At 40.8% G+C, this 12,325-nt stretch overlaps 1 protein-coding gene across 3 annotated transcripts in view; it reads left to right on the top strand.

The window, feature by feature from the left end:
- The window catches only part of LOC107093118 (leucine-rich repeat and fibronectin type III domain-containing protein 1-like protein), a 335,211-nt gene that overhangs the window by 295,827 nt on the left and 27,059 nt on the right, over positions 1-12,325 (top strand). For 2 of the 3 annotated variants that reach the window (XR_001481607.1, XR_001481608.1), the window contains 3 exons: positions 2,628-2,811; positions 4,472-4,691; positions 4,773-5,054. Coding sequence is in view for 1 of the 3 variants with exons in the window: in XM_015387956.1 (XP_015243442.1) it covers positions 2,628-2,811; positions 4,472-4,691; positions 4,773-4,885 (517 nt within the window). In the remaining 2 variants the exon portion in view is untranslated. Of the gene's footprint in view, positions 1-2,627; positions 2,812-4,471; positions 4,692-4,772; positions 5,456-12,325 lie in introns of those variants that run through there. The other variant, XM_015387956.1, reaches the window with a different exon arrangement.

The following is a 12,325-nucleotide window of genomic DNA, read 5'->3' as shown; positions in this document are numbered from 1 at the left end:
CAGTAAAGGCAATTCCTATGGCGGGTTCCCAGATGTATGTGAGCGGAGCTAGGCGGAGTGAGACATGCATCTGGCTGTTGTCAGGTTAGCAACCTCAGTGAACAGGAACTAAATCCAATGCAGGTCAGAAAAAACAGATCAGACAGGACAGTTCTGGAATCCAGGAGTCCGCAGCCTGGTCAGGGGTTCCGATTCACACAGGAACAGACAGATCCAGAGTTCCAAGAATCCACAGAGGGTGAAGGCTGGTTCAGAGTTCATGAGTCCAGCAGCAAGCTCAGACAAACATGCCAAGATGCTGACAGGCAGGCTCAGCAGTTGAATGACAGAGACACAACATGGTACCATTACAACTGTGAAACTTTAAACGGGTCTCCACCTAGGAGCAAGGACTACTACTGCTGGTTAGTTTTCTTCAGAACTGTACCATTCCAGAGGCGGTGGGAAATAACACTGAGGAACTCAGCAACTGGTTTTATTCTACCAGTAAAGCAGCCTTTGATTTGGTGGCACCACTAAAAATTAGACTTCCAAAATCCAAGCGTGAACCCTGGTTAAATGAGGTCAGTCGGGCTGCCAGGAGAGACTGCTGCAGAGCAGAACGCAAATGGAGAAAGGACAAATTACAGGTGTCTCTCCAAATACTAAAGTAATGCTGGCGCCGTTATCAAAGGATTGCAAAAGGCAGCCAAAGAAAATACCTGTCGGGTTTGATTGTATCAAATAGTCATAATCCTGCTATCCTATTCAAAATTTTTAACTCTGTTTTAAATGATTCACATAGTGGCTTTATGGAGACCCCACCTGCTGTATGTGAAAACTTCTGACACTTTTTTGATGAGAAAGTTGCTTCTATTAGGGCCCAGATTATCCCTCTTCTTATGATCCTTCAGTTGTGGTGCCTTGTTCTGGTGTTTTCCACAGCTTTGAATGTGTGAGCTTGCAATCATTGCAGGAGGCGGTTAGTCACTTAAGGCCAACTGGTTCTACAGATGATGTTATTTCGCCCCAATTATTTAAAAAAGTTTTCTCTACTATAGGTCCTTCTGTCCTTGCTCTTGTAGCTGCTTGTCCTGAGGCGTTCTTCCAAAAACTCTGAAACATGCAGTTCTGCAGCCTCTACTTAAGAAACCAGTTTTGGATCCTACTGTTCTGGCAAATTATCGACCTAACTCTGAATTGCCTTTTATTTCAAAAATTCTTGAGCATTTAGTCTGTAATCAGCTAATGGCTTATCTTAATGAACATAACATATTAGAGGTTTTTCATTCCGGTTTTAAACCATTTCATAGCACAGAGTCAGCCCTTTTGAAAAATTTTAATGATATACTTTTAGCAACTGATTCAGGTGACGTTGTTGTTTTGGTTCTGTTGGATTTATCATCTGCTTTTGATACAGTTGATGATGTCATTTTACTTTCCAGTCTGGAACAGTGGGTGGGCATCGGTCACATAGCTCTAGATTGGTTTAGATCATATTTGGCTGAACGTACTTTTTGTGTCTGTCTTGATGACCATAGGTCCCCCTCTGTTCCACTGTCGTGTGGTGTCCCACAGGGCTCAGTTCTAGGCCCGCTCCTTTTCTTACTTTACCTTCTTCCTCTCGGCTCTATTTTTTGAAAGCATGGGATTGCCTTTCACTGCTATGCAGATGACACACAGACATATTTAACGCTGAAGAAAGTAAACTCCACGTCTCTTTGGTCTCTGTTTTTATGTCTTGAAGATGTGAAGGCCTGGGTGGCCCTAAATTTTTTGAAACTCAATGAAGACAAGACAGAGGTAATGATCTTTGGCAGATCCACTGCTGATTCCTTGACTAGTCTTGGCTCCTTGGCTCAGTACGTTAAGCCGGTTATTACTGATTTAAGGGTTAAGATGGATGCTGGTCTTAAGATGGAAGCGCACATCAGAGCCGTTATAAAGTCCAGCTTTTTCCACTTAAAGCTCTCAATGGCCTTGTCCCTCCTTATCTGTCTGAGCTGTTACATTCTTACACACCTTCCCGTTCCCTCAGGTCAGCTGATCAGTTGCTTCTGAGAGTCCCAAAGACTAAATGCAAGCTCAGAGGGGACCATGCTTTTTCTGTGGCAGCTCCTAAGCTATGGAACGATCTGCCTCTGAGCATAACACAGGCCTCTTCTCTTGCTATTTTTAAGTCCCTTCTTAAGACTCATCTTTTTTCCTTGGCTTTCGGCACAATTTGAGAGGTTTTACCTTGTTTCATTCTGTTTGTATACTAATATGTATTTTACACTAGTTTTTTTTCTATTTTATAATTTTATTGTATTTTATGATTATGTACAGGACTTTGGTCCTGTCCGGTATATAAAGTGCTTCATAAATAAAGCTGGTATGGTATGGTATGGTAACATCCTGCAGATAACAGAGTGTCAGATTTGATGCCGCAAGGCTGAGGGTGAGATCTGAGGGTAAGATCTGGTGGAAGGGCTTTTAAATTGAATAAAAGGATTTCACATTTGACAGATCTTTTCACCTCTTTTACTGTTGTCTTGCTCCTGGAACCAGCAATCCTTTAATATTTGACATAAACCCTTATGTTTTCCATCCTTGCTCAGTCCTAAAATGTTCACAGTATCAATGTTGTTTTTGGTCTCTTTGTTCAGGATGATTCCAGCAAATCACAAGTATTTCTTGCTCAGTGACCTGGCATCGTCACGGGATTATGAGCTGTGTGTTCTGGCTGTTTACGATGATGGCATCACCACCCTGACGGGAACTAAGCTGGTGGGCTGTGTGTCCTTCGTCACAGACTCAGAGTACGGACGCTGCCACTCTATACGAGATCAGGTGGGTGTTTTCATCCATATAGTGAGTTTATTTTACTGGTCCCAAAGATCCCTGATTATTGAGCCATCTATTTGATCTTTCACTTGTAAATGTCATATTTGCCTTGAACAAAGAGCTGAAACAGTTTGCTTTTCATCTGGATCTGCAGTAAAGCTAAACTTCCTCTAGATAACATCAGTCGTTTTTCAAATCTTGCAGTTTTTTAGGTCTTTTTCCTTAAGGACATTATTTTACTCCAGCTTTTATGACAGACTTTGTGGCTCATTTGAGTTTTAAAGACTTTAATAATAATAATGATATGAAAAAATTAAATCATAGTCACATTTTTATGCAAAGGTAATTCTGCCCCCTCTACATTAAACCTTTAAAGAAAATGCAATGCGACCAATTTAATAACCAGAGCCCTCCAGGACTGTTTAATTTAATCAACGTTTAATTATCAGGAAGATTCAGATAATGTCTCAGAGGCAGAAACTATGATTATAGGGAATATGAATTAATGTTTGGTATGTCTTACTGCTGAAGTTCGGTTACTGACCTTAGAGTTCACCAGACTCCAGTCTTCCATCAAGTGAGTCCAGTCTTAACATCATGACCTGATGAGATGAAGGGAGTCCGGTGTTTCCCCTGCTTGATTGGAATGAAAACCAGCAGCCACATGGCCCTTTCTGGAACCAGATTGACTCTCCTGTTCTAGAATATTCTCCATGCAAAAGGAGTAAGATGAAAAAGTTTAACAAAAAAAATTGCCAACGGACTTTAAAAGCTGATAGAAAGAAATCGCCAGAACGTCAGCTTGGCCTGCAGCCAGGACAAGGGATTTTTTTTAGTTCTGACTCAGGAGGGCTGGATTCAAATTCATGCCACATTTTTCAAATTAGATTTTACAAAATAATGTATTTGTTAAAGGGGAAAACCAAATTTTTTTTTACATTGGCCCCTTGATTTTAAATTATGTTATACTCACCCATATTAGTTTTGTGTCATTTGGAGCTGCTCCGAAAATATACATCATACACACTCCATTTTGTTTTAAAAGATATAAAATATAAATATAAAAAATATAGCCGCGGATGCCTGGGGAACAGTTATTCGTCTACATTTTATGAATGCTGGCGTACCATAAAAAATAAATTATGAACAGTTTAGTTTGTGCCTTCAACTCTTTACCCATAGGAAGAAGTTACTTGGATAGAACCTAACTGAACAGCTCCAAATGACACAAAACTAATATGGGTGAGTAAAAGATGATATAATAACGTTAAATCAAGGGACCAATGTAAAAAAAAAAAAAAACACGGTGTTCCCCTTTAAGTTTACTTGATTTCTTTTTCTGTTTCTCTCTGTGGATGATTAAAAGTCCCAATAAATCCACACTCAGCAGACCACCAGAATCTCTCTGCCTGTCCTCTGCCTCAGCCACAGCTGCTGCTTCTGGCAGAACCAACCTCTCAATGTAGTGGTGCTGACTTAGGAGAGATCGAATCTAGCTTTATTAGAACCGCTCTCCATGCCTAAAAAGTTTTCCAGTTGAGATTTCTTAGTAAAGATGTTCAGATTATTTTAGTCTGACCTCATTTGAGCCAAAGTGAAACACAAATGTTGCTGTTTCTCTGCCCTTCTGTCTAACTGTTGGTTTTTCTTCTAACATTTTCCCCAGTTCTTGGGCGGCACCATGATCATTATCATCGGTGGGATCATTGTGGCCTCTGTGCTCGTCTTCATCTTCATCCTCCTCATGAAGTACAAGCTCCACAGTAACCACTACAAGCAGAAGGCTGCAACGCGCCAAGCCAACGTCTGTTCGCAGACCAATGGTGGTGGAGGAGGAGGTGGAGCAAACATCCTAGCTCTGCCTCCATCCTCCTCAGCAGGGCAAGGTGAGCAAACTGCTATTGCTGGAATCGGATGAATGAATCTCTCCAGGAATCTGGATCTGAATTTGTTCTTATGCTTTCCAGGCACTAATAAAAACTGTCAGCCATCCTCATCAGTAGATGGAGCAGCTTCTCTCAGAGGGACCACTGTGGTGGACTTGAACCCTGCTCATAATGATGACACCATCTCCCAATAACACAGAAGGAACTGTTGATCCCCCTCCTCCCCCCAATAAACACACCCAGCAAACTCCAGAACCAACACCTCCCCATGCCACTCCAAACTCTTCTTTTTTTTTCCTTTCTCTTTTTGCTCGTGCCTGGAGTCCAACTGGACTTTCCTTCAGGGAGCAACTCTAGTCATTGGTGAGTCATCCGTGAAACCAGGAAAACACATCAGTACAGAGGAACCCGCAGCCTCTGTAAATTCTGAGAAAGTTTCTAAAATATTATAGCATCTTAACTTGTGTGAAGGTTTTCTTTTGAATATCAAAATAAAGAATGAAATGCTTTTAAAGTTGGTGTAAAGATAATAATAACCATGCCGGTGCAACTTCTCAGTCACTCTAGTCTGGGAAATTCAGTCTTTCCACATTAAGATGGGTCAAAGTTAATTTTGCTTCATATAGAAAGGATTTAGTTCACAGATGTTATGGATGCCAAGCAGCTTGGGTTTATCCAGGTTGAAGACCAAGGCTCGAAACATGGCTGTATCCATACATCCGCCCTAACTCTATCACCTCCATCATTATATAGAGCTGGGACTACATAGTGGACTTTATAATGAACTCAATTAACTGACCGTTCAGACTGATGATCAATACTTTTTGCTCCCCAGGGGTAATGAGACTCCAGCTCCCTGCAATGTGCCATCATTGTTCTCTCTCGCCCCAAAAACAAATCTTTGCTCTCTTTACAAAGCATTCTGGGATTCATATCTGAGTCCACAACTTTTTCATTCATTAGACACTAGAAAATCATATGAAATGGTGTAACCCCTATGTAGTGCTCTATGGAGGGGTTAGGACGGATGTTCGGACACAGCCTTGAATAAAATGCTGCAATGGGATCTGAAACTAGAGGATGGAAAGGTTTGGGTGGACATCAGCTGACCTGTAGCTGTGTGAAGGTACCACTCATTTAGAGGGATCTGAATATCTGGGTTACCTTCACCATTAGGTCTGTTTCAGGAGGTTATTTCAGCTGCATGAACTGAACTTTCTCCCTAAAGGACTTGCTGTAGTACATCAAGGGGGAAGATTGTTTGTCTGTTGGAAGTCAACATTTTGAGGTCAATAGAAATGATTAGCAAAACAGTAATGCCCAATAGAGAGAATATAAACATGCAAGCATCTGAACCTACAGTAAAAGTATATACATATATATTTATTGATATATATATATATATATATATATATATATATATATATATATATATATATATATATATATATATATATATATATACAAACTGCTTGCATCTGATCCGATGGATCATGCTCTGGTCCATTTTCCTATTTTTCAGTCATACTGGCTGCATAGAGGGTCCTGCTATGGATCATTGGACTTCAGAGTTACTTACATGTAATGGACATTTCCCAGCATAAAAGAGTCAGACATTAAACATAAAGCAGCAGTTGATGTTCAAACAAGCTTAAAAATTATCTATTTTATAGGTCCACAGTAAAGGTTGTGCTCTATTTCCTGACAAACCTCTATAAGGACAAACATAGCCAGTTTGCCTTATGATTCAGAGATTTTATTTTTCCCAGCAGAGCTGTGTTTTACTTTGCCACAGCGTCTCTTTCTTTCTGGATCATTACTTTCAAGTCAAATTTGTTCCATAGTTCCAAAGGAACAAGGGCTCTAAGTTGATCCCACACACAGCTGCAAAGAATCACAAACAGTCGGCTGGCCCTGCTCCTATCAGCCAGATGTAATTGCTATAACTTCATACCATCTTAAATTCACTCGGATTGGAGGCGTAATTGGTTTGTCTTAGTTTTGATCTGTGAGGTACCTGGAGCAGCACTTACTTTATGTTAGAGCACTGAAGCAGGAAGTGATAAGAGCAACCATTTAAACAGTCCTCTTAGGACTAGGAAAGGTCAACAGAGAACTTTTATTAATATTTTTTACCTTGATACCTTAACAATAAAAAGTACATGGAAGGAAACCCTGATCTGTAAAACACAATTTTTTTGAGGTTTTGAGAGTAATTGCAACTGGATCTGTATGCTCCATTTATTTACATAATTTGGTTGTCCCAAAGACTAGTATTTATTTATTTGGTATATTGGTTTTTAAACCTAAGACTTTTCCAACAAGTACTGGGTTCTGAAATAAAATTAGAACAACTTTCTGGTTGTGATAGTTTTTGTTTTTCCAACTGCAGGAAACACAAAGCAAATTTGCAGCATCTTTAATTGATGAGGTAACAACATTTGCAGAAACAAACTGAAACACTGAACTACACTTGAAATGTTTTTGTTTTTTTTATAGTTTAAAATGATAAAAACTTTAGAGCAAACTGGTTCCAGAAATGGCCGTGTGGCTGTAAGTTTTCTTTCCAACCAAGCAACTCCATTCATCTCATCAAGTCATCATGTTCAGTTTGCACTTAGTTGATAAGATGACTGGAGTCTGGTGTGCGGTTGCTGGGTTGGAAAGAAAACCTGCAGCCACACGACCCTTTCTGGAACCAGTTTGACACCCCTGCTTTAGAGCATTGCATCAAAGAAAATGTTTGGAATATTAAACAGCACTCATCCCCCCCAGATTCCACATTCTCCATAACCGCTCTGTTCTGCCTTTCATAGTCATATTAATCAATGAGAACGATTCCACATCCACCGTGACTCCTCCGAACGTATGTGTTCTCCATCCTTCTCTGTCAAAATATGTAGCAACGCTATTTTTTTGCTGCGATCCAGTCCGTTGGATCTGTTGTGTCAAAGTAAAATAGGGTAAAAACTGATTGGTAACTACAAATTATAGCATAAGTATATATTCACAAAAACAAGACTGTTTAATTAATTATTGGATGCAAACGACTACTTGAACATACAGGAAAGCCAATTTGTCATCACGATCAAAATATATTTATCTTATACCGAAAGGCTTGAATGTTTCATCAAATCCAGTCGCAAGAACTTGTGAGAGAACATCTCACAATCCAAGAGCAACTTCTTATTGCAGACATGGACAAAGAAATGCTGATTTAGGAAGTAGAAGACAAACACATTTTTTTATGATCCTGGGCAACGAAAAGAAAAGGTTTGGGCAGAAACTGCACGTATGCTGGATGCTGATGGTGAGTTTTACTTATGCCACATTGAACTGAGCATTCTTTACCTCCTATTGTGCTATAAAATAACAAATAATAGGCAAATTCTCTGGTGGGTGGGGTGGAGAGAAGTTGGGCGGGGCGTAGAGGAGCCGAGCAGGGTGGCGCACAGTGGGACAGAGGAGCAAAGGATGCTGTTAGGGCTCAGACAATAGGACCCAGAATTCAGGCAGACAGAACAGGTTTGATTAAAAGTGAAATGCTTTATTGACTGCTCTGGATTTTGTGGCTTGTCAGCTGGGACCAGCTTGCCTTATTCTCTGTAGAGGTAGGTACTCAGGTTAGTGACCTATAGAGTCAAATGGGGAACAATAACAAACATGTGAGTAACTAACCTGGTTCTTAGTCATGTCCGTGTCCAGAGGAAGGAATGACAACTAGTCAGATTACCTCTCCACAGCTTGCGGTGGAAGCCATCCAGAGAGTTCCAGGATTCAGGCAGAGCAGACTGATAAGCGGATGCCAGCAGACGCAGAAGAGCAGAAGAGTCCAGGGCCAGAATCCAGAGCAGGTGACGAAGCAGATGTCCAGACTAGAAAATCAGAGGTACCAAGGGAAAATCCAACCTTGTATCTGTCAGGGGACAGATACAAGGTTGTAAACAGGCAGAGTCGAAACAGTAGTCCGAAAACACAACAAACAGGCCAGAACAGACCAGCGAGGGCAAGCCAAAACTCAGGAATCCAGAGGTCGACAAGGTCAGGATCAGCTAGTCAAAGCATTATAGGGTACGCTAGAAAACTCTTCCACTCCGTTCGAATAGTCTGGCACTGATAGCTGAAAACATGCAGCATAAATAGAAGCTAGAACAGGTGAATCAGATGGGGGCAGATGAAAACTTGGCAGAGCCAAGCAGATGGAAGGAATGAACTAATAATCCAGTCATTAGTGCCAAGATCAAGAAAGATGTGGCATTTCGGGTTTGGTGGTTTACCAAGTCAGCTTGAACAATTGGACTAAATGTCCCTCCCCTCTGCAAACACTTTCCACAGGAGCCTTTCCAGATGAATACTGTGTAGAATTCAGGTTGAACTTCACGTATCAATATGCCAAGTTAACAGTCAGCAGTCGTTTTCTGCAAAGAGTGTTGGAGAAAGATGCTGTAGAACCTGCAGGGGTTCTTACTCAGTGAACAAATTCAGGAGTCAATTCAGTTTATTTCCAATATATTTAAAACCACTCTTTATACTATAAGCACCTCAAAGTGCTTGAAGAATTCACAGGAATGACCCCATAATGTGTTGCTTTTTTAACATGTTCTTAGAAACCTCAATACTCTCTGCAGCCATCAAGAACTTTAGATGACCCTTCCACAGAAATGGGCCATAAAAGTTGAATTTCCTCTCCAATTTGTTACAAGCACGCTTGGTGTGAGCGATTGCCTTCGAGTCAATGAGTTCGGGGACACCAGGGTCCCTAAAGGTTCAGAAGTTAAAGGTATTGTTGAGTATTTTCTCAAATTTTTTAAAAGACCCACCCTCTCCACTTTAAAAAAAAATGTGCATGCGTGAGCATGCACGAGCCCATTTGTCCTCGTGCACACTCTGTTTAAAAGTTGCTGTCCTCATAGCTCATACTTACTGTGCTCGATTGTCCACCCTAAATAACTATATAGAGCGGGGACTTTATAGTGAACTCAGTCAACTTACCGTTCAGACAGATGATCAGTTCCCCGTTGGTCCACTGTGCGGTGCCTGCGACTTCTTTGTTATTAGCAGCCAGGGGTAGCAGCGGCCTCTGGCAACAGTGGGCCTCTGTGACAGCAAATCCCATATTGCTTTGTCAGTATAGCTCCCCGTGCAAAGCCTTGTGGGATATATCTGCTTCTTGTGAGGCCTTTCTTTTCTTCTCATACACTTCGTATGAGAAGAAACACTCTTACGACCCTCAGGCATTTAAAAAAAAACTGAGGTGAAGAAAGGTGAGCTGAGGTGAATGACTGTCTGAAATCGTAGCTTACCACAGATATGTCCCTGAAAGACAGCCTTACATAAGCATATCCCCAGAATGATTGATAATTAGCAGGACCAATTATTTAATCCACCCAGAAATAAAAGATCATCCTATATGTCTTTAACAATAGCTCTGTATAACAGGAAGGCCCTAAGAATGTAAGGGCATTTAAAAACCATTAAAAGGAATCTAGAAATCGATCAGGAAACCTATGATGTAAAACAGCTGTAATTTTTACAATTGCTGTTTTAGAGCAGCAGGTGAACAATAAAAGTGAATCAATAAGACACTGGTGGCTAAATCATGCTGGTGTCATGTTCGCGGTTCAGAGGTGAGCCTCTATGTGTTCAGTTTAATGAGAACATACATTTTTACAACAATCATGCAGATAAAATCAACTTATCCTTCCCTAACGGAAACATTAATTAGTTTCTGTGGTTCTACGGGTTAAAGGTTCACCTCCTGTAATGGAATTTTATAAAGAATAAATAAATAATGGCAAAAATACAGGTGTAAAGAAAATAGGACCACTGCATGTTTGCAGTACTAAGTGCCCTAATACTAAGCATTTTAAAGGAAGTTCAAAATATATGAAGCACTGAAATACAGTATCTAGGCAAGATAAAGTCCACCAATATACACTCTGTTTACAGAGAAGAAAAAGTTTGTATGGTAAAACAGTACTTGCATTATTTTTCATGATGACCATCCAGAAGTTCTCTTGTGTTGCTGTCTTGTTGTCATCTCCTCTCTTGCTTTGATGAAAGCTGCTTCTGAAAGTAAAGGGAACACCATATTGATCTACTCAGTAATGAGCTCCTAGTGTGCCTCTTAAATCTACCTTTAGTTCCTCTTTTTCCAACGTTTTTTTTTCTTTTATGGTTATAACCCCCAAATTAACCGACCTTAAACAAGCAGGCAATAACAGTCAAATGTCTAAAGATGAGTTCACATTATTATAAAATAGATTAAGCAATAAAATGGCCAGCAAGGAGAGAAGAAATTACTTACCTTTAGGTAATAGGGTTCAAACACTTTAATGCTGGTAATGTTTAATCACCATAACATGTTTCTTAATGCAGTCAAAATTCTTTAATTGAATATTAAGCATTACCACTATCAATGTGGTCAACCACACCTCCTCCTAAGGTCAAAGTTTCTTTACCTTCCTACTCAGAGTTGCTTACTGCAGCTGAATCACTCTGAAGAAACAATTCCTAACAGGAAGGTTTAAATAAGATGGGAAATCTCTGAGAGAGCTCTACTGCCCCTTTTCCACTGATTAACTAGCATTGGGCAGGATTATGAGGTAGCATTAGCTTAAACTCACATTTATCCCACTATTTGATACTGCATAGCTTCTGTCTCTCCAGAACACATCCAGGTTACTTTATCTATCTGCCTACAAGCTTCTCTGGAGCTTTCATTTTTTTCTCTGAGCCTGTTGACAGAGCTAAACAGAGCAGCAGTCTAGGTCAGTGTTCTTTATGTGACACTAGAAATCACAACATGTCAGACTTTGGGACCATTTTGCTATCAAAGATCTTTAATCAGATACTATTATGGAGAATTATTGAAACATTGTTGAACTGAATCTACTAGTCCCGACCTGGAGATGACTCTGGAAGGACTCTGGCCTGGGTCCAATGAAATTAGAAAGGGTTTCTATTGGCCTGGGACATTGAGGGTTCTGGGTTGTCGATTGTGCCGGGTGCGCTGGCACCACCTGTCTCCCGGAAGGGGGGTGGACTGTGCTGGACACCCCCTTTTGGTACTCCCAGTTTTAATTACACCTGAAAGCAACACGCAACAACACCACATTCGAGAAGCCGCAGGGAGGACCGGGTCTTCTCACACCCCTGTTCTCTGGCTGCCACCCCGTGTCTAGGGTCTGGAGGAAGAGCGAGCCCCCTGGTCCGTGTTCTTGGCTGGGGCTTTGGGTCTTCCGGAGCTGGACTCTGTGCTCTGGGGGGGGGGGCGCCTCTTCGGCTCTTCACAACCACTATTGAGCATTTTTTCTTTGGATAAACTTTACATGCACAACTGCACATTCACAAACAACTACAGGTGCTTGGTTCCAGGTACTTAGAAATTCACTTCCATACAGAACGCCCATATTCTTATTTAAGGTAACACAGAATACATTTCAGATAAAATAATACTACTTAAACTTCAGCAATATTATCTAGGTGTTACGTTATTGTAAGTCTTGCACCATCTCCGTTGGTTGAGTTGTTCTTTTTACATCTCTTTGCAGGCAGTGTTGTGCCTGAACGCGTTCATTGAATGTAAGTTCATGAACTCGTTCATATTTTGGGCGAACGTGAACTGAACGTAC

This window comes from Cyprinodon variegatus, unplaced genomic scaffold, assembly GCF_000732505.1.
Source record: "Cyprinodon variegatus isolate N-32 unplaced genomic scaffold, C_variegatus-1.0 Scaffold408, whole genome shotgun sequence".
Classification (NCBI taxonomy): domain Eukaryota; kingdom Metazoa; phylum Chordata; class Actinopteri; order Cyprinodontiformes; family Cyprinodontidae; genus Cyprinodon; species Cyprinodon variegatus.
This window is presented reverse-complemented; position numbering and strand designations above follow the sequence as displayed.